General features: G+C 37.3%; 1 protein-coding gene across 5 annotated transcripts in view; it reads left to right on the forward strand.

Moving 5' to 3' along the window:
- The window catches only part of MECOM (MDS1 and EVI1 complex locus), a 345813-nt gene that overhangs the window by 51949 nt on the left and 275266 nt on the right, over window positions 1-18598 (forward strand). For all 5 annotated transcript variants that reach the window (XM_087440062.1, XM_087440063.1, XM_087440064.1 and 2 more), the window contains exon 2: window positions 13601-13938. In XM_087440062.1, the coding sequence (XP_087296188.1) occupies window positions 13648-13938 (291 nt within the window). In that variant the 5' untranslated portion in view covers window positions 13601-13647. The remainder of the gene's footprint in view (window positions 1-13600; window positions 13939-18598) is intronic.

The raw sequence follows: 18598 nt of genomic DNA on the forward strand, positions 1-18598 counted from the left end.
CCCTCTGTTTTCTCATTATGCCAAATAATGGAAAGTGGAAATCACTCTAATCCTTTCTTCTGTGTCTGCTATACCTCTGCAAATATGATAAACTCAATCCAATTAAAAGTCATTACCTCTCCAAGGCTCTGCTGCAGTCTATAACCTTTTGTTTCACAATCCTCTCGATTATCTGTCTTCATCATAAGTAGAATTTTTAGCCATCTTCCACTTCAGTTTTCTCTTAAAGAAGAGGAATATTACTTTTAATGTTCCATATTGTAGTCTTGTTTTCTGTACCATTCACTTGCCTCTACTCATGTGGCTTTATAGTATACAAGTTCATTCTTCTATACAAGTTCATTCTTCCCGGGCATTTGCCTTATCTCCCTGACTAGATTGTAAGTCCTTTGAAATCAGCAATTTCACTTTATTCTTCTTTGTGACCCCTCGTGGTGCTTTGCATATAGAAGTCTTGTTGACTAAATGATTGATGGTTTGTGGCATATGTTGGATCATAGTTGCTAAGATTTAATAGTGGTGATGAGTATTAAAAAATTGAATGAAGTAGCTATATCAATGCAACAACAGCAGCAACATAAATAACAAAAGCTTGTTAAGTTACTGTCTACAGAGTTCAGGTATCTCTCCTGCCTCCAGTGGGTTTTCTTAACATCATATACTTTTTTATTTTTTTTAATTTTATTTATTTTTTTTCCCCCAAAGCCCCAGTAGATAGTTGTATGTCATAGCTGCACATCCTTCTAGTTGCTGTATGTGGGATGCGGCCTCAGCATGGCGGGAGAAGCGGTGCCTCAGTGCACGCCTGGGATCCGAACCTGGGCTGCCAGCAGCGGAGCGCGCGCACTTAACCGCTAAGCCATGGGGCCGGCCCTAACATCATATACTTTTGATAGAATTATAGAATTTCCAATTTTTCCTCTCAAGTGGTCATAGTTTATATAGGTTTACATCAATTGATCCACAATAAAATTGAATCAGTAAGCATCTTTAGATGTTAGATGAGACGGCTTCTTTAGCACTGAGATTCTACAATGCTATCAAAAATGGATATTTCAATCACTTATCCTGAGGTTTATGCAATATGATGCCAAAAGATTTTATTTACCTTAACTATATTTAGTAAAAACTATTAACTGTATATAATAGCTATAACCTACTAAAACAGTTTGTTAAAGAAGATTTATTGGAATAAATCCACAAAATGATCAGCAAAAGCACAAAACAAAATCATTGAGAGTTTATTTATTCTGAAGAATAGTACCTGAATCTCAGTAAGAGTCATTTTGTATAATGTTGATATGAATGGGCAGCAAATTGTTCTATACATATACTACTAAATATGAAGTTACAAATATCTGAGTTTTTGATGTTCCTTTTTATGAAGCACATTAATGAATAAAGGGCTCCTTTTTTTGAGATTTTTTTTCACCATATAAATACAGCTCTTAAAATTTTTTTTGCTACTTTTGCTTTCGATTAAGTTTGTTTGACTATCATAGGCGTATGTGGATATTATTTGGGAAAGGACCATCATCTGTTGAGTAATGTGGGTCACCAGAAAGCAGTAGAACTGCCATTTTCTCTGGCAACTCTTGCTCAGATTGGAGGTTCCAGGGGCCTCTGGCCAGCCTTCCCTCTGAATACAGCACTGTTCTGAGGTCAACCAGAGCTATCTCTGGTCTGTTTGGCACAACTTTCAATTCAAACTGGAAGATAAATGTTGTGGTTTGGGCCATTTATAGGCTGGTGGGAGTTTCATTGGCATCACAGCAGTTCCACCTGGTTCACAGTAGAACTTTTAGTCTTTTTTCAGTGAAGTAGACCCAGCAGAAATACATTTTTACTAGTTACACAACAGGGAAACCATCCACTTCTATGTGTGGTTTTCTCTTGGCTTATTTTGTAGTGGAAATGTGGGCAATACTGTTTTAGAACCTGTTGGTTTCATCATTTTATGAGTTATTTAGAAGCAGTGAGAGGAAATCATCCCTATTTTGATCCTTATGTTACTGTGAAGAACTTGGTGATATTTAAAATAAACGTGAACGACAACCGCATTTCCACCAAGAATTGCAATAAAAGGTTTATTCTTTTTGTTTCCATTTTTTGATTGACATATGATTGACATATAACATTATATTAGTTTCAGGTGTACAACATAATTATTCAATATTTGTGTATATTGTGAAATGATCCCCATAATAAGTCTAGTTAACATCTGTCACCGTACATAGTTAAAAAAATTTTTTTCTCGTGATGAGAACTTTTAAGATTTACTCTCTTAGCAACTTTCATATATGCAATACAGTATTGTTAGCTATAGTCACCATGCTGTACATTACATCCCCATGGTTTATTTATTTTATAACTGGAAGTGTGTACCTTTTGACCCCCTTCACCCATTTTCTCCACTTCTGTAAGGCTGGCATGCCCAATAGCAGTTACTTCTACTCAACTCTTAGCGGTCATCACTCTTCCTAAGCTCATCTTAGATCTTATTTTACTGCATTATCATCTCTAAGCTCCTTGAGGGCAGAAATTTGATCTCATTCAAGTCTATATCTAGCCTTAGCAACTTGCACAGTTGCGGGCACAATGTGGCACCAAATGAATGTTTCGGAATGGGTAAACGAATGTCTGAGAAGCAGCATCTTGGGCAGAGACTATCACCCGACACTTCCATCATCTAATTCCCCTTCTGATGCTAGAAAAGAATTTAAATCTGGGGGCTTTTGTAGTCTATCTACAAAATTTCAATTGGAATGTGCAATTGAAGCAGTCACATAAAACTGGTAAAGTCTGGGACGTCTGTTTAATCCTTCACTTCTCATAGTATGGAGCCCACCAAAGATTTTGAAAGTCAAATGTATATTTATTCCACAGAGGAAACTTTATCAACCAGTGCAAAAGTTTACTGGCACTAGCTGGTGATATAATGGGTAGTTTAAATCCTGCTAACTGCAAATAATTTTTCAACAGTGTTTATGATTGTGGTAGAGTTTAGTGAGGCAGAAGTACAGATAACATAAATATTTCGACAAAAGCTGATTGTACTGGAGCCATAAATAAATTAGACCCAGTTTGTAAATAAATTTAGTTTTTGCCAGCAAACATTTATAATCCTCTCTTGCTGCAAACGATAGTAATTTATATAGAAGAGGTCCTGAATGCCTTTCTTTAAAAGTCAGTTCTCATTAGGAGGCAGTGCCTGGTGCCCGTCAAGTGTCTTAGACTGTGTGACTCAATTAGACATGAAGGATACTGTACAGACCACCTAATGCTACTAGTTATTGTACATGTTGATAATGACAATTTCCAGAGACCATACCTAGTTTGGTAGTCTATGAAGTTGTCATATTATATCATTCCCTTAAATACCTAGCTTGTGTTACCACTTAGCAATGTTGAAATTACCCCCTCTCAAATCATAAGTGCTATTTAGTGTGTGTATACACATATGCATAGCACATCTGTTCATATTTTTCTGAAAACATTTTTTATCGAAGTGTATAATGTTTTCTCAAATTAAAAAAAAAAAAACTTTCCTTTATGTTTTTCAGTGACATTCCATCCATCCCCATGGTTTTGAATGGTTTTACATTTAATGTGAGGTGGTATTGAGAAACTCAATATGGGGGCCTTTAGAGTTTGAAATGGGGGCAGAAAATCGCACTCCTTGGAACCATCTAAACGTATTTTACACTGAAGATGCTGTATTTGCAATGAGGCCAGAGTCCAAGCTGAAATTAGCCAAATCAAGGAATGTTCCCCAGCATCATTTTAAGATCAGAAGTCATTGTTGTCTTTGTTACCAAGCCTTGTGAGAATAAGGACCATTGTTCATTTTCAAATAAAACCTAATTTTGAGACTCTAACAAAATTTCCTTCTTTTGGGCACTCTCTGCTCCTTATCAAACCAAGAGTGTGGTCAGGTTAGTGTTCTATTGCTTGTTCACATTCCTTTTTACTGGCAAGCCATTGCTACAACTCCCTCTTCTGCCAGACATGCATAATTATTTTCTTTTCTTTATGTAGGACTCCTGGCTATAAAAAAGCTCTTCTGTTTTCTAACAGTCGGGAAAGGTCTGCATCAAGTCAGCTGTGAGAATGAATTTGAACTTACATTTACCCTATTTATTCACTTCTGCACACCTATCTTTGTTTACTATATGGTACAAAATAGAGCTCCATCTCATTTACTTTCTGATCTTCATCTTTTGGGGGTTGTTTTGAATATTTTCACCCAGTTTATCTTAGAATTCGGTCTCCTTGCTGCAAAATGTGCTCCCCCCCTTAACTTGTAGCTCCTGAGTTTTGGTCTCTCCTTTGGAGGCAAGAAGGATCTCTACCAAAAGCCACCAAACCACACTTAGGTAATTATAATAAACACGGTGGGCCCCTCATTTCACATGCAGAGCTGAATGAAGCAGAGCTGTGGTCGAAGGGATCCCAATTGCTCCTCCATTAGCAGTGGCACATTAATGCGCACTCATGCTCCCCTCTCCGCCCTTTAAACACGTTTTTTTTTAAAGGAAGCAAGTCAGGTCACTCTTTAGCATGTGAAGGACTGCAGCTTTCTTCTGAAACCACCGTCAACAACATAAACAAATTAGAGGTAGTAAACCACACATTCTGCCCACACGTAAACCACAGTCTTCACCAGAGGGCAGTCTACTTAATGTGAGAATAACAGCCCAGTTTTATAAGCCTCCACTGGGAATAAATTCCAGTTTCACTGGTTAGAGCAAAGTTAGGCAGCCAGAGTACAGTCTCTCCGAGGTTACATGTTGGGAGAGATCAAACCAATTCTCAAAGTGTCTTTCCAGGAAACGTATTTTATAAGCTTTTGGTACACCAAACTTTGACCATCCTTTGGTTGTCATTATGTAGAAGTGGGATTGCTTGAGTGGACTGGACCTGGGGCTGAACTTGTCCAATGTGCTTATTTTATGGATGGGAAAACAGGGACTCCAAAGAGCTCCGCCTCTCAAGCTCTGACTCTCAAGGTTACTGCGGGCACTGGAGACCTATTACCGAATCCAGACCTCCATGTTAGGGCCTGTACCACTCCTCTTTCCCCAAATGTGAATGGCATAGTTTACAACCCCCCATCTTGACCCATATGGGAGTTGTAAAATATACTCTATACCTTCCTGATGCTGATATGCTTCCTTTCCTGACAATGGTTAGTCCTCAACTAATGTGTCCAGCCCTAAACTAATGTGTTCCGTCATCAGTAAATTCCTGCCTGTGATAGTCTTTTCTTAAATACCTGTTTAAACAGTAATTTAGATAAGAGCGTCCCATCTGTGTGCAACAGGAAATGCCTGCCTTCTTTCAGATACGCTGGCAAATAATTACTGTAGATATGGCTTGAATACTGAAAGGCTGTACTCTGGTCATTTCAGACTGCCTGAGGAGTAACCACCCAGTCTACTGCGACATAATTTCAGGGCATTTCTAGTTTACTCTAAATGAATCTGAAGGAAAAATCACTTTGAGGATATAAAAAGCTTACGAGAAAAGCCATCAGGTCAAAGGTTGCCAAAAGTCCTAAAAATTTGTGTTGCTAAAAGAAAGTGAAGGCACATAGTTATAATGTAAAAGAAACTCTATCTGATATGTGATAAGTCTGTCCTTACCTGGTCATTCCAGTAGGTATTGGTGCTCATAGCTCCCTAACAACAGAATAAGCCAAACATTAACCAGATCATGTTTTTCCTTGGAGTAGTGCTCACAGAGTTTTCATGTCTTTATTTTAGCTATTTTAGATTCTGTCAGTAGATACCAAAGGGCTTTACTGATACCTAAACTGTGAATTTTCTAGCCACTTTTTTCCATAACTATTTTAAAAAAAGCTTAGTTCCATCTCTGAAGAGGAACTTTTGGAAGTGGCCAAACCCATTTCATAATAGCTTGGAAGCTACCAGCTTAATTCCCAAACCATACTTATTTAGTGAAATGTCTGTGAAATTCCTAGGAGAGTAGAGAAACACTTAACCAGATTTGAAAGCCACAGGACAAGCAAAAGGTATGCCACAATCCTATGAGAAAGATAAATGTTTGTCCATTGATTTGGTCCCTTTCTTTCTTTCTTCTTCTTTTTTTTTTTTTTTGTGAGGAAGATCAGCCCTGAGCTAACATCCAGGCTAATCCTCCTCTTTTTGCTGAGGAAGACCGGCTCTGAGCTAACACCTATTGCCAATCCCCCTCCTTCCTTTCTTTCTATTCATGGGGTATTTTTTGCCATCTCCCTTGCTACTAGCCAAACTCTTCCATATTTTTTGGGTCTTTTAGACAGCCCAGAAAGGAAATATTTTTAGGAAGCACTAGGAAAAAAAAGTTCCATAAGGAAGAAATGGAATAGCATGGTACAAGGAAGTAGCAAATACTAGAAGTGCAAGGAAGCTTAGAAGGTCATTAAAAAAAATTCCATGTGCCAAACAATGTTGATAGATTATTTCACAAAAATAATGGTCTTTGGGGACATGGATTCTACAAATGCAATCCAGTGTCAAAAGACTCCATGGAGGTCTATTTTCTTCTCAGCCATCTGTGGAGGCAGCAGGTTCTGAAGACCATGTCCATCAGCAGCTTCCCATTCAACCAGATGCCTCTGTTTTCTAAGCCTGCCTGTACCTCCAGACCCTTACAGTCCTTCAAAGCTAGTTTAAGTCAGTTTTCTGGAAATTCATTTTCCTCCCCCCCCCCCTTTTTTTTTTTTTGTGAGAAAGATCAGCCCTGAGCTAACATCTGTGCTAATCCTCCTCTTTTTGCTGAGGAAGACCGGCTCTGAGCTAACATCTATTGCCAATCCTCCTCCTTTTTTTTCCCTAAAGCCCCAGTAGATAGTTGTATGTCATAGTTGCACAGCCTTCTAGTTGCTGTATGTGGGACGCGGCCTCAGCATGGCCAGAGAAGCGGTGCGTTGGTGTGCGCCTGGGATCCGAACCCAGGCCACCAGTAGCGGAGCGTGTGCGCACTTACCCGCCAAGCCATGGGGCCGGCCCCATTTTCCTCACTTTTACTAGTTTTCTTTCTTTCTTTCATTGGGATCTTAAATTTCATGATTTTGGGGCCATTCTCACAGAATATTCTGCTGGCCAGTTCACAGCCTCCTTCTTTGTTCTGTGTGTACATCTGGCCTTCCTTGGGCTCCACCCTTTTCCCCAAGCCCAGCACACATTGATTGGTTGTGTTGCTGGTGCACAAGAGCTGGCTCCTGAGGTCCTCTGCTTTCTCACAAACATGCTGCTGTAACCACTCTGGAATGGTCCTAACAAGGGAAGAAGAGCATGTCCGGTTTGAATTTTGGAAGGAAATTGATGTCTTCCTCCTCCCTTCCCTGCCCCACCATTAGCAGGCACCGACTCATGGACTCGTGTTCATGTGCTCACGTCCTACTAAGAGGTCCCTCGTGGGGCTTTGAGGTTTGGCAGCGCCTCCTCTCCTCCTAGAGCTGGGCACGCATCCTCAGCTCTCAGCCACGTGTGATCCTTCCTGTCTGCTTGAAAGTTGGGCACAAAGTACTGGCGCTTCGGCCCAGCCTCTTCTTTAGTAGCAATTAACCTTTACTACAGAGCTTCCTTTGAAGTTTGCTCATGTTTTTATTACAAAACTGCAATGAGGAACATAATGGGGGGAAATGTCTAAATTTCTGAGTTACCTAATCTGTTCAATTCCCTAGCTGGTCTCCTCCTGGCAGTTGTTTCATGTAGTTATGATCTCAACCAGTCTGCCTGAGATCTCAAACCATGTTTCTGTCTCAGCCTATTTTTAAGATTATTGAGCTAGAACACACGCACACACACAAACTGCAAATGCACACGGATGTGTGTACGATATGCATATGTATGTACAGCTGAGTACAAAGAACTGATTTCTTGTTTAATGCCTACAGAAGTGTCTTACTTTATAGTCAAACAATGTAGATATGCTTCTAATATTAATATTAAACTGTATTTAGTAGCCAAATATTTTCTATCAATGAAGTAATGTGAAGAGTGGAGAGGAAAATTATTTATATTAGTATTACTAATGATAATGCTGAGTGATAAGTATTATGACGGGTACTGAATTGCTATTAATGGTGAAACTCAGGATTTTGGATGGCATCTGCCCAGAAGACTTGCAGTTAAACTCGGCAGAGAGGCCAAGTGAAACAAATGGTGAGTTATATAAAACCCACAAAAAGAGAAGGCATTTTAGGCCAGCCTTGCAAATAAGACCCAAAGAATTACTAGTGAAATGGCTTTTTTTTTTTTCTTAGCCTGCCGTTCACAGGAGCTCAAATAAATGAAATCATTTTTCTCTGCTTTTCACTCAGCAGTAAATCATTGGTAATCCAAGGTTGGTAGAAAAGCAACTATGAAACTCGAAGAAAATACAAGAGAATCTTTTTTTTTTTCCTTAGGATAGGTAAGGACTTTCTAAGAAAAATATTGAAATCACAAAGGGAAAATAGACTTCATTCCATGAAAGTTAAAATTTTTATACTACAAAAACCCCATTAAAAAACCAAATGATAAATGATTTACTGAGAAAAGTAGCAAAAATTATATCAAAGGGCTAATTTCTTTATTATTAATAAGACAGACTAATAAAAGCCCAATTAAAAAATGGACAAAAACAATGAACAATTTGCAAAAGGAGAAATATGAATGACAAATAAAAATGCTTAGTCTCAGTAATCTCTGAGATGTGATTTAAAGCAATAATATACCACATAATCTTTTCCGTTGTATTAATAAATTTTAAAAACAAGACATAATAATAAATGCCAGTATGGCTGACAGGAGTAAAAGTTGGTATACATCTCTGAAAAGCAATCTGTCAGTACTCACTAAGCTTTCTTACAGGAATCTAACCTAAGGAAATTAAAATGGATGAATATAAATATTTATATGAAAGGATGTTCATTCCATGGTATTTATGATTTATCAGAAAATTAGAAGCAACATAAATAAGCACTGTCAAAATAGTTCATTTTTTGTGGATTCATATAATGGAATATTATGCAGCAATTAAATGTAGTTTTAGAAAATATTTTTTAAACCCTAAGGAAAGGTTCATAATAAAATAGCAAGTGAAAAAGCAGAAAAACAAGCTAGTCACATAGTATGGCCACAATTTTGAAAAAGCAAACAAACATTAAAACAGATCTTTAAAAATAAAAAAGCAAGTTGCCTAAGAGTTACAGGGAGGACTGGATTTTGACACCTGAGTTCTGGTCTCAGTTGACTTTGTATATACCGTTTAGCATCCTTGAGTATCAGGTTCTAGATTTGCAAAATGGGAGATTATTCTTCTTACCATGGTTTCCTCACTGGATTGTGAGTGTCAAAATAAGAAAATACAGATACATCTATGGAAGTTTTTATCATCGGTATTATTTCTGCAATTTCCTCTTTGCGGATTCTTATGTTTTCAAAATGGAACTCTCCTCAAGTAGAAAGTATGTTAGTTATTTAAAGTCATAGAAATAAATCTAATCTAATCTAAGTGTGGGCTCCTGTTTGGTCTCTGGGAATATTAGAACACAAAATTTGAATCAAAGAGGTTGATTTCCAAGAGCGTCTCCCAAGTCATTTGCCTCAACTCCAACAATAAGCTTGTCTTTCTGTCCCCACTCAGTTAATGACACACCTAAGGGATGCATAAAGGAAATTCCAGTAGCAGGCAACTCAACTCCAAGAAGTTACAAGGGTTATTTATCTTTATGGGACCACTGATGTATATAGCACTTCTTACCTGATACTTACCTATTGTAAATGTGCACAATCTGTCAGTGCGGTATCTGAGCAATACTTTAATTATCTGTAGTTATAGCTCAGGGAAAGGATCTACTAATTTTTTTCCCCAATAACAGAGACTTAATAGAGATATGATAATTGAGGTAGTTTGTCATTTAGATGACATATTTTAGCAGCTTTTTGGATTGTTCTTGAGTAATGTACATGGAGGCTTTAGTTTACTTTGGTTTATGCAAATATTCAATGCAGTGTGATAAACTGCATTTGCTGTTGAAAATTTCATAATGCTAGATTACATTGAAATATTGTTGCATTTTGATACGTAAAACTCAGTAATTTTATATTTCCATTTTTTTTTTTGTCACCACAGCCTTTTTTTATGTTTAATTCAGATGATACTAGACTAACAGTGGCTTGAAAACAAATTGCCTGGATTTGCATGTACATTTAATGCCTGCGTGTGGATGAATAGGACCATGAGTTTTTCTCTTGGATTTGCTTTACCTATATAAGTTGTTCTTTAGGTTTAATTGGAGTTTTTTGCCTTTGTAAGCAGAATTGCGTTCAGGCTTTAAATTCAAATTCTTCTGTACAGCAGCCTGGGCATGCATGTGTATTTTGTCTCCACAGGAATCGAAATCCAAACACACTCGTTTAAATTATGCGTTGGGAGAGTTTGTGGGTAACTCAAAGGTCATGGGGTCAGCTATGCCAGTGAGAGGGCCCAGATGGGCTTGTCTCTATCTTTTTTTAAGATTTGAGATCACTTTGATGTAACTGACAGTATGACTGATTTAACCCTTTGAGGAAATAGGGGAAATTTTACTGACTTTTAATGGATAATTACTGGAGGAAATAGTTCCATTCATTTGGATACCTTTGTGTTTCCTGCTGCTTACATGGACAAGTCTATAGATTACACAATGTCTTCCACTGTATAGCACTTACTTCTCAAGAAAAACAAAATCTTCACAATGGGTGATAAATCCCTTTAAGAATCTGTAAAGTAACTTGGTGTTTGCAGTAGTTGAATGCTATAATTCTAGAGAGAATTTTTAAAATGTTTTTATCTGTATCAAGAGTGTTAGTTAACTTTTGACTCTAAGGTAGAAGTGCAAAATCTCCTTGAAGGATAAAATTAGATAGATTTTATCAAGAGTGTTTGGACCCTGAAGTATATTTCTCTGATAATATTTCTTTGGGACATTATTAAAATTGTTTCTTTTGATGTTTGGCTTGGGGAAAAGTTTGTACCCTGTTGTGTTCTATTTCTATGGGTTTAAAGCTGCTTTTCATGAGCAAAATAGTTTCTTATATTTGGTAGAAAAATGTTGATTTGCTTTAATAGTTCAATAAAATTATATGTTAGGTTAATTATCTATTTAACGAGTATTTATGAAGCACCTTTATGCAGATCACTTGAAGAATTCCTAAGAGGTTTGAGTTCTGTGTCATCCCTTCAAGGGCCTATTTCCTAGTTGGGAATAAAAGAATCATTCATCTTAAACTCTAAGCAGCAATGCATGGTATTATTTGATCAACAGACTGAGGTGGGAAATTATGCAGGAATTCAAGGAAGAGGCATACTTATGTTAAATGGGATAGTGAGGGGACAAGTTGACCTGTGAGGATGGCTAGAAGTTGGATGGGCAGGGAAGCAGAGATAGGATAACCCAGCAGGAAGAACCACAGAGGAAGTTCTCACTGAGCTCGAAAGACAGGGCTAAGCTTATTCTGGCCTGGAGGCTTCTATTGAGGAGTGTTGAGAATCAGAGAGAAATGGAGAATGGTTTTAAAATGAGAGAGATTTTATTTCAAGTCTAAGAACTTTAGATTTTAGCTGTGGACACTGGGAATTATTGGAGGCTATTGTGCAGGAAAATAGGTGTGCCAGGAAGATAAATCCAGCAGCATTGTATAGGCTCAGTGTTGAGGGATACAGGAAAGAAGCCGTAGGTCTGGAGACCCATTTAGGGGACTGTTAGAAAATTCAAGAATGAAAATGCAGATTGAAAGCATAGGATGAAGGTAAAAATCTTGCAAGAAGAATGGATAGCATTTAATGACTGAATAGACTGGACGATGAAGGAGAGAAAATGTCTGTTATTTTAGACCCTTGAACACGGATAATTAGGGGAAAAACAGAATTCTTAATGGAAATGGGAAATTGGGCAGGAGACTCGATTTGAGAGCAGATGATAATGTACAAGATTTTGGATATTCTGAAGTGATCATCTCATAGGTATAAGCTTGAGTCCTGGAGCTCCAGTCTATGCTTGGTTAAAATGGCATTATCTCGTTGTTTGAATCAAGAACCCAGCATCTAATTAGAAAGATACTTTTCCATGTACTATCACTTTGCTCTTGACTAAATTTTAAGAGGAATCAGTACTTGATGGGCAATTATTAATGAGCGTTATAGTTAATTAATTGCCATAATGAATCAGAGAAGGAATTGGGGCTAGAACTCAGGTTTCCTACCCTCTAACCCAATAAACTATCTTGGAAGACTTTAACAATTCATAGAACTGCAGGGTTGGTAGGATCTTAAAGGTCATCTAGTCTAGCCACCAAGCTGAAGCTAAAATTTTTCCACATCATCTCTAACTTGTGGTTGTCTCGACTATATTAGAACCCCTGTGATGGGAACTGGAAGTAACCTATTTTACCTTTAGACTGCTCTGATTGAAATCTGGTTCCTTATAATTTTAACCCATTTTTCTTAGTTGTCCCCTTGAAGGTCTATGAATCAATCAAATCAGATATGACTCTCAGGCCATAATCCTAGTAGATAAGAAACAAGTGTTTATTAGTTTTAAGATAGCCGAAATCCCCTTCAACTGTGAACTGGTGGGAAATTCAAGTTCAGTCACTATTCTTTACCCCACAAAGTTGCATAACGGTCTTAAAGTCTGCAATGGGCACTCATTTACTCTAGGTGTGGCGGCTGTGCTGCTTTGGAGAGTCCTTAAAGCCCTGGTCCTGAGTGTCCAGACTCATAGTTACTCTACCCTGCTATCCCCTCAAAGGTCTTGCCACCTCCTCCAGGCCACTGCTCCATGCAGAGGCCCTCTGATCTCTGATTTCTCAGTCTGGAGGAAATTCTTTTTTTGGTGCACCCTAAGGTACCCCTCTTCTCTCTTTCCCCTCTAGAAAACCCACCCAATTTCTTTAATGATTTTAGCTTTTACAAATGTCCAGGGGAATCACGAGCTTCAAGTAACTTGAACTTTCTGCTCTGGATAAGTTACTGAGGCAAGGAAATACCAAGGGCTTGGCGATGTGTTTGAAATGGGGAAGGAAAAATAGAGAAGGAACAAACACAAATTAATATTCCAATAAATAATCCTGCCAAACAAATTTAAGCCTTGTTGCACATGGCAGCCTTTGGAATCTTGGGTGACTCTCCTACAATTCTGTCCAAGATACCATTGCATGATACAATTTTCCAATACATTGTATAATGCTATCAGCTCCCAGTTTGTCATGGTTTGTGGGGTTGTAGGTACACACATGTTTACTTCTTATCTCTACTTTTTTCAGGCCAACAATTAAATTGTTGATCGTTTCCCAGCTGGGTAATGGATTGAGCTGGCCCATGAGAATATTGACAGTTGAAGATTAGCTCATTTGATTTATGGATTCACCAAGGATAAACCACAAAGGCAATAATCCTTCCTTCCCTCCCCTACCTGTGAATAATAGAGATTTTAATGAAGGCAAATTTTAACAATGGTCTTCTCTATTTTGTCTTCAAATAACAACATTATGAGATAACTACCCAGCTGTGGAATTTTGTCTCTTCTATATCAATAGGAATTCATGAAGCTCCTATTTATTCACAGGTAATGAGTGTATATATGGCAGCTACCCTGAAATTCCTTTGGAAGAAATGCCAGATGCAGATGGAGTAGCCAGCACTCCCTCCCTCAATATTCAAGAGCCATGCTCTCCAGCCACATCCAGCGAAGCATTCACTCCAAAGGAGGGCTCTCCTTACAAAGCCCCCATCTACATCCCTGATGATATCCCCATTCCTGCTGAGTTTGAACTTCGAGAGTCAAATATGCCTGGAGCAGGACTAGGAATATGGACCAAAAGGAAGATTCAAGCAGGTGAAAAGTTTGGGCCTTATGTGGGAGAGCAGAGGTCAAACCTGAAAGACCCCAGTTATGGATGGGAGGTAAGAATATATTTTGAATTAACACATTTATATATTTTCAGATATGTAAAGAAGAGATTAATTTTTTTTAAATGGCCATAAAATAAGCAAATTCCATTTGTGGCAAAGTGTCTTCAAATAGGTCTTTAAGAATGAACTCCCTTACAACCTCACTTCTTGACAGAAACAAAGTATTGCCTAAAGGTATAGCATGATGGAAGAGAACTCAACCAATAAGGGTCAAAGAATAGTATCAACTTGAAAACATCCTAAGGAAATAAGTATGGTTTTTATAGTTAACATTTGGAAACATTGTATATGGCCACCCTTATAATATGTGGCATAAGCAAACAACTTCATTATATGATGTGTTCATTGTATTTTATATTTTCTTGAGGGGGGTGCTTGGAAGATTGGAGGAAACATTTGTTTTCTTCATTTTGTGGCTATGAGTTAATTTGGTTTTACTTCCGTTCTACATGTTCATTTTGCTCTGTGTTCTTCTAATATATTTTGCCCCACATGTGACAACCCTGCTTTGATTCTACATGCTTCTAGAATGTGAGCACTGTACTGAATTCTGTGATGATTCTTTATATCCAAATTGATTTATGAGTAATTCATGCACTAAAATGACAGCAAAAAACAATGGAACGCTAGTTTCAGCTATACATTTCATAGAACCATCTGACAGTATCTAAGAATGAAAAGTTAGGGTCTAATTACAAAATCTAAATAAATTTTATTTCAATAAGAGCAAGTAACAATGTTATTCTTCTGAGTTTATAATTTTTGTACAGATTCAGTAGATATATATACTTCCCATTTATTTTTATAACTTGAAGACTTTCATGGTTAAATCGTAGCATCATAATTTCTGGAAAGTCTGGTCTATATCTGAAAAACTCGTAGGCGATTTCTATATGGGCAAGAAAGTGTTTTTTAGAGATGTGATTGACCTTTGGTTTCATAGTATTTCCGTCAGACAGAAATCGGATAAACTAGATTTATTTTGGTATGTTCTCAATATTTATGATCATTAATAGAATATCTGGTTAGCTTTTAAAATAGAAATAAATATGCATTGCCTTCAGGACTTAATTTCAAATTTTTGTCCTGTTTCTTTATATGTGTCCCCTTGTGAAATCTGTTCAAAATGCCGTAATAAAACCAATTCTTGTTCAAATTCTGAGGTACCAAAAATTAGGATCTGGATTTGACATGATTATAAGGAGAAATCCTTCCTTAGTTTTGTTCTTAAGCCACAGCCCTGGTAACCTTGTGGTTTAGCTACATTACCTTTAGACACGTGTATTGATAAGAGATTTTTAAAAAATCACTGTAGCATTAACTGATATGTGAGTTGAATACGTTTTAAACCAAATGCGTACGAACTTTACGTCATTATTGTTCACCTTAAAATAGTGGCTATAAACATTCTAATAATAAGTAACTCATTAAACTTTTATTACAAAATCTCTTGAGTTAACAAGTGCAGTACTGCTCGAGATTATCCAGAAAGCTTGGAATAAACCAAGGCTTAATAGTGAAATCATTTTGCAATTACAGTGTTGGTAAATGCAGGACTCTGACTCTTTAAACAGGATACCTATGGACTGGGGGATGAACCTGGGGATAATTCTGCATTTAGAGGAAATTTAAAAATAATTATTTTTTTCTCCTTGGAGTAAAATGTCTTCAGTATATACGTGGGCAAATACTCACCTTGAGAAATGTAAAATGATTCTTTTCTTTATGTCAAAACCGAGTTGTTTCATTGCTTGGAATTCAAGATACCTCTATAAATAGCTTATGCCTGTTTGGCTAAAGATCACCCATTCCCTCTCTGTCCTTCAAGAATTTAGTTGATGGTCAATAGTTGATAGTTTTCTTTCTCATGTTAATGGTTGCTCTCACTTTTGAGAGTGTGGACTGTCTGCTTTAGATATATTATGAACAAACCAGAGAAAGGGCTTTTTGTGTGTGTGTGATTTTGGCAAACTTGTTATCCATGGAGGAGCAGTTGACTTCTTGACTCTGGTGTTTTGTTTTTTTAATCTTACCCTAGTTAATATAAAATCCAATCATGATCAACAAAGGCATTTTCACAAAGGCATCTTGCCCTCCTTCTGCGTGCTCATTTTTAATCATTCTTGTGTCATCTTGGCCCTCACCTGTACCTGATTTTCTTCCTGTTTGGTTAGACAGATAATTGTGATTAACTAATGTGACCTCTCTTTTTTGATATTCCTTCATTTTTAAAAATGATGAATTGAAGGAGAAAAAAAATACCTCTTATGTCAGGGAAAATAAACACGAACAGAGGAAATCCAGATTCAAACAATTATTGAGTGCCTACTATGCATCAGGTTCTGTGCTAAATGTTTCCCCTACATAAACACAGCCTATCGTAACTGAACAAATCATTGCTATCTTCAGTACTATCCTTGATCTTTTCTCCCTATGAAGCTCCCTTCCTTGTGCATTTCCTGTATACTAAATTGCATTACCATCTGTCCAGTTGCTCAAGCCAAAAAATGGGTCATCTTTGACTCTACTGTCTCCCATACCAACCATGTCTGATTTACAGTTCCTATGTTCTATCAGGCCCCTAATCTTTGCACACACTTGTTTCTCTTCCTGGGAACCTCCTTTTCCTTCCCATCCTTAGCAAGTTTCTGTTCATTCTTCAAGTGCTCTTCTTCCGTGACACCATCCTCACCTTTCTAGTCACAATTTAGTACTGCTTAAATTTTGTCCCACCATAACACTGGGTAAATTTATTTACGAAAGACCTTAAAGCATTTTACAGCATTCGAATTATTTGCCTAGCTTCCCTAATAGAGCAATATTTCCTTGCGAGTTTACATAGCTGTATCCTCTAATGTCTTGATTGTGTTCTACCTGTGGTGTCTGTGGTGCTATTTAATGCTAAGTACATTATCTGAAATAATCAGACTGTGTTTGTCAGCTCATATTGCTATAACAAAATATATAGACTGGATGGCTTAACCAACAGAAATTTATTTTCTTACAATTCTAGAGGGTACAAGTCCAAGATCAAGGTTCCAGCCGATTTGGTTTCTGGTGAGGACCCTTCCCAGCTTGCAGATGGCTGCCTTCTTGCTGTGTCTTCAATGACCATTCCTTAGTATATGCGCACATGTGCGTGCATACACACATACACACACACATGCACACATAGAAAGAGAAAGAGAGAGAGCACTCTGGTGTCTCTTCTTATAAGGACGCTAATCCTATTGGACCAGGTCCCCACCCTTATGACCTCATTTAACCATAGTTACCTCCTAATGGCCCTATCTCCAAATATAGTCACATTGGAGGTTAGGGCTTCAACATATGGATTTGGGGAGGATTCAAACATTTAGTCTGTAACACAGACATTTAACAAATAATTGTTCAATGGAAGAATGAGTGAAGGAATGAAAGAATAAATGAAAAGAAGAATGGATATAGGATTATGTGACTCTGAAGGAAAAAGCAAGGAGTGGGGGCTGAGATAGATTCATGGGAAAAGCCAGGATCTGGATTTTAGACATATGAAATCAAGTCTTAATTTTACCACTACTGTGCGATTCTAGGGAAACGACACAAAATCAGTTGGTTCCAGTGTTTTTATTTGACCAATGGCCACACATCGTTAGGTATTATATAATTAAAATTAAGTAAAGAGATATGATAGTCTCTTCAAAGAAAGCGTTTAAAAGAGAAAGTTCAAAGATTATGTTGTAATTAGGGCCACCTTTCCAAACCCCATTTAAATAATTTTTTTAAAAGTTAAATATATTTCCCAAGTAATTTTTTTGGAAACTCATTTAATTTTATATTTTAGAGAAAGAGGATATATTTGAAAATATGATTTACAGACCAAAATATATGGTCAGATAAAATAAGCCATAGATATCTAAAACATCATTTGTATGATTTCTCCCAAACCAGTATTGATTTAATAAAGAGAAACTTTTAAAATAATATTAGAGTTTGGCAGTGTGATTGCCTTTGTCTCTAAGAAAAAGATCTTCAGAGGCTGGGGAATACGTGATTCTCTCTTGGACTTGAAAGTAATTTGTGATAAAATGCTTTTTCTTAGGTTTAGAACTTTAGAGTTACTGATTGATTAAAGAATAATTTGAAAAATCCTGTTTGTTCAAGATGAGGGTCTTCTCATATGTTTCCTTCTAGAGATGACCGTTAGGTGATGACATGCGACTTGTGTGGCAGAACAGAGGGAAGCAGCCTTCTGTGTGAGATTTCCTAGCCTCACATCCTCTTCTAGGCTTGGTGTGCTAGTTGAGTGATTTGGGAAAAGTTACTTAATTTGCTGCCCCTCAGTCTATTTATATGTAACATGGTGATCATAATTGTACCTATCCAACAGGGTTGTTGTGAGGATAAAATGTGACGTGTTAAAAGCCTACCAGAGGCTTCCACCTGGTAGAGGAGCTCAGTAAAGGTGAAAAACAACAACCACCACCACAAAATCTTGGCTAAAATACAGACCTAGCATAGGATCATTAGAAAGGGCAAAGGCCAATTATATTTTATTTATTGATTTTCATAAATTATTGCTCTTTCTACCACTTCTTGTTTCCTAGAAGTTCAGTTATTTCTAGGATGGTCTAATTATGCGACTCTAGGTTTATCTGAAAAAGAAGCCCTG

Source organism: Ceratotherium simum, chromosome 15 (genome assembly GCF_057802395.1).
Source record: "Ceratotherium simum simum isolate JZ-2026a chromosome 15, ASM5780239v1, whole genome shotgun sequence".
NCBI classification, from domain to species: domain Eukaryota; kingdom Metazoa; phylum Chordata; class Mammalia; order Perissodactyla; family Rhinocerotidae; genus Ceratotherium; species Ceratotherium simum.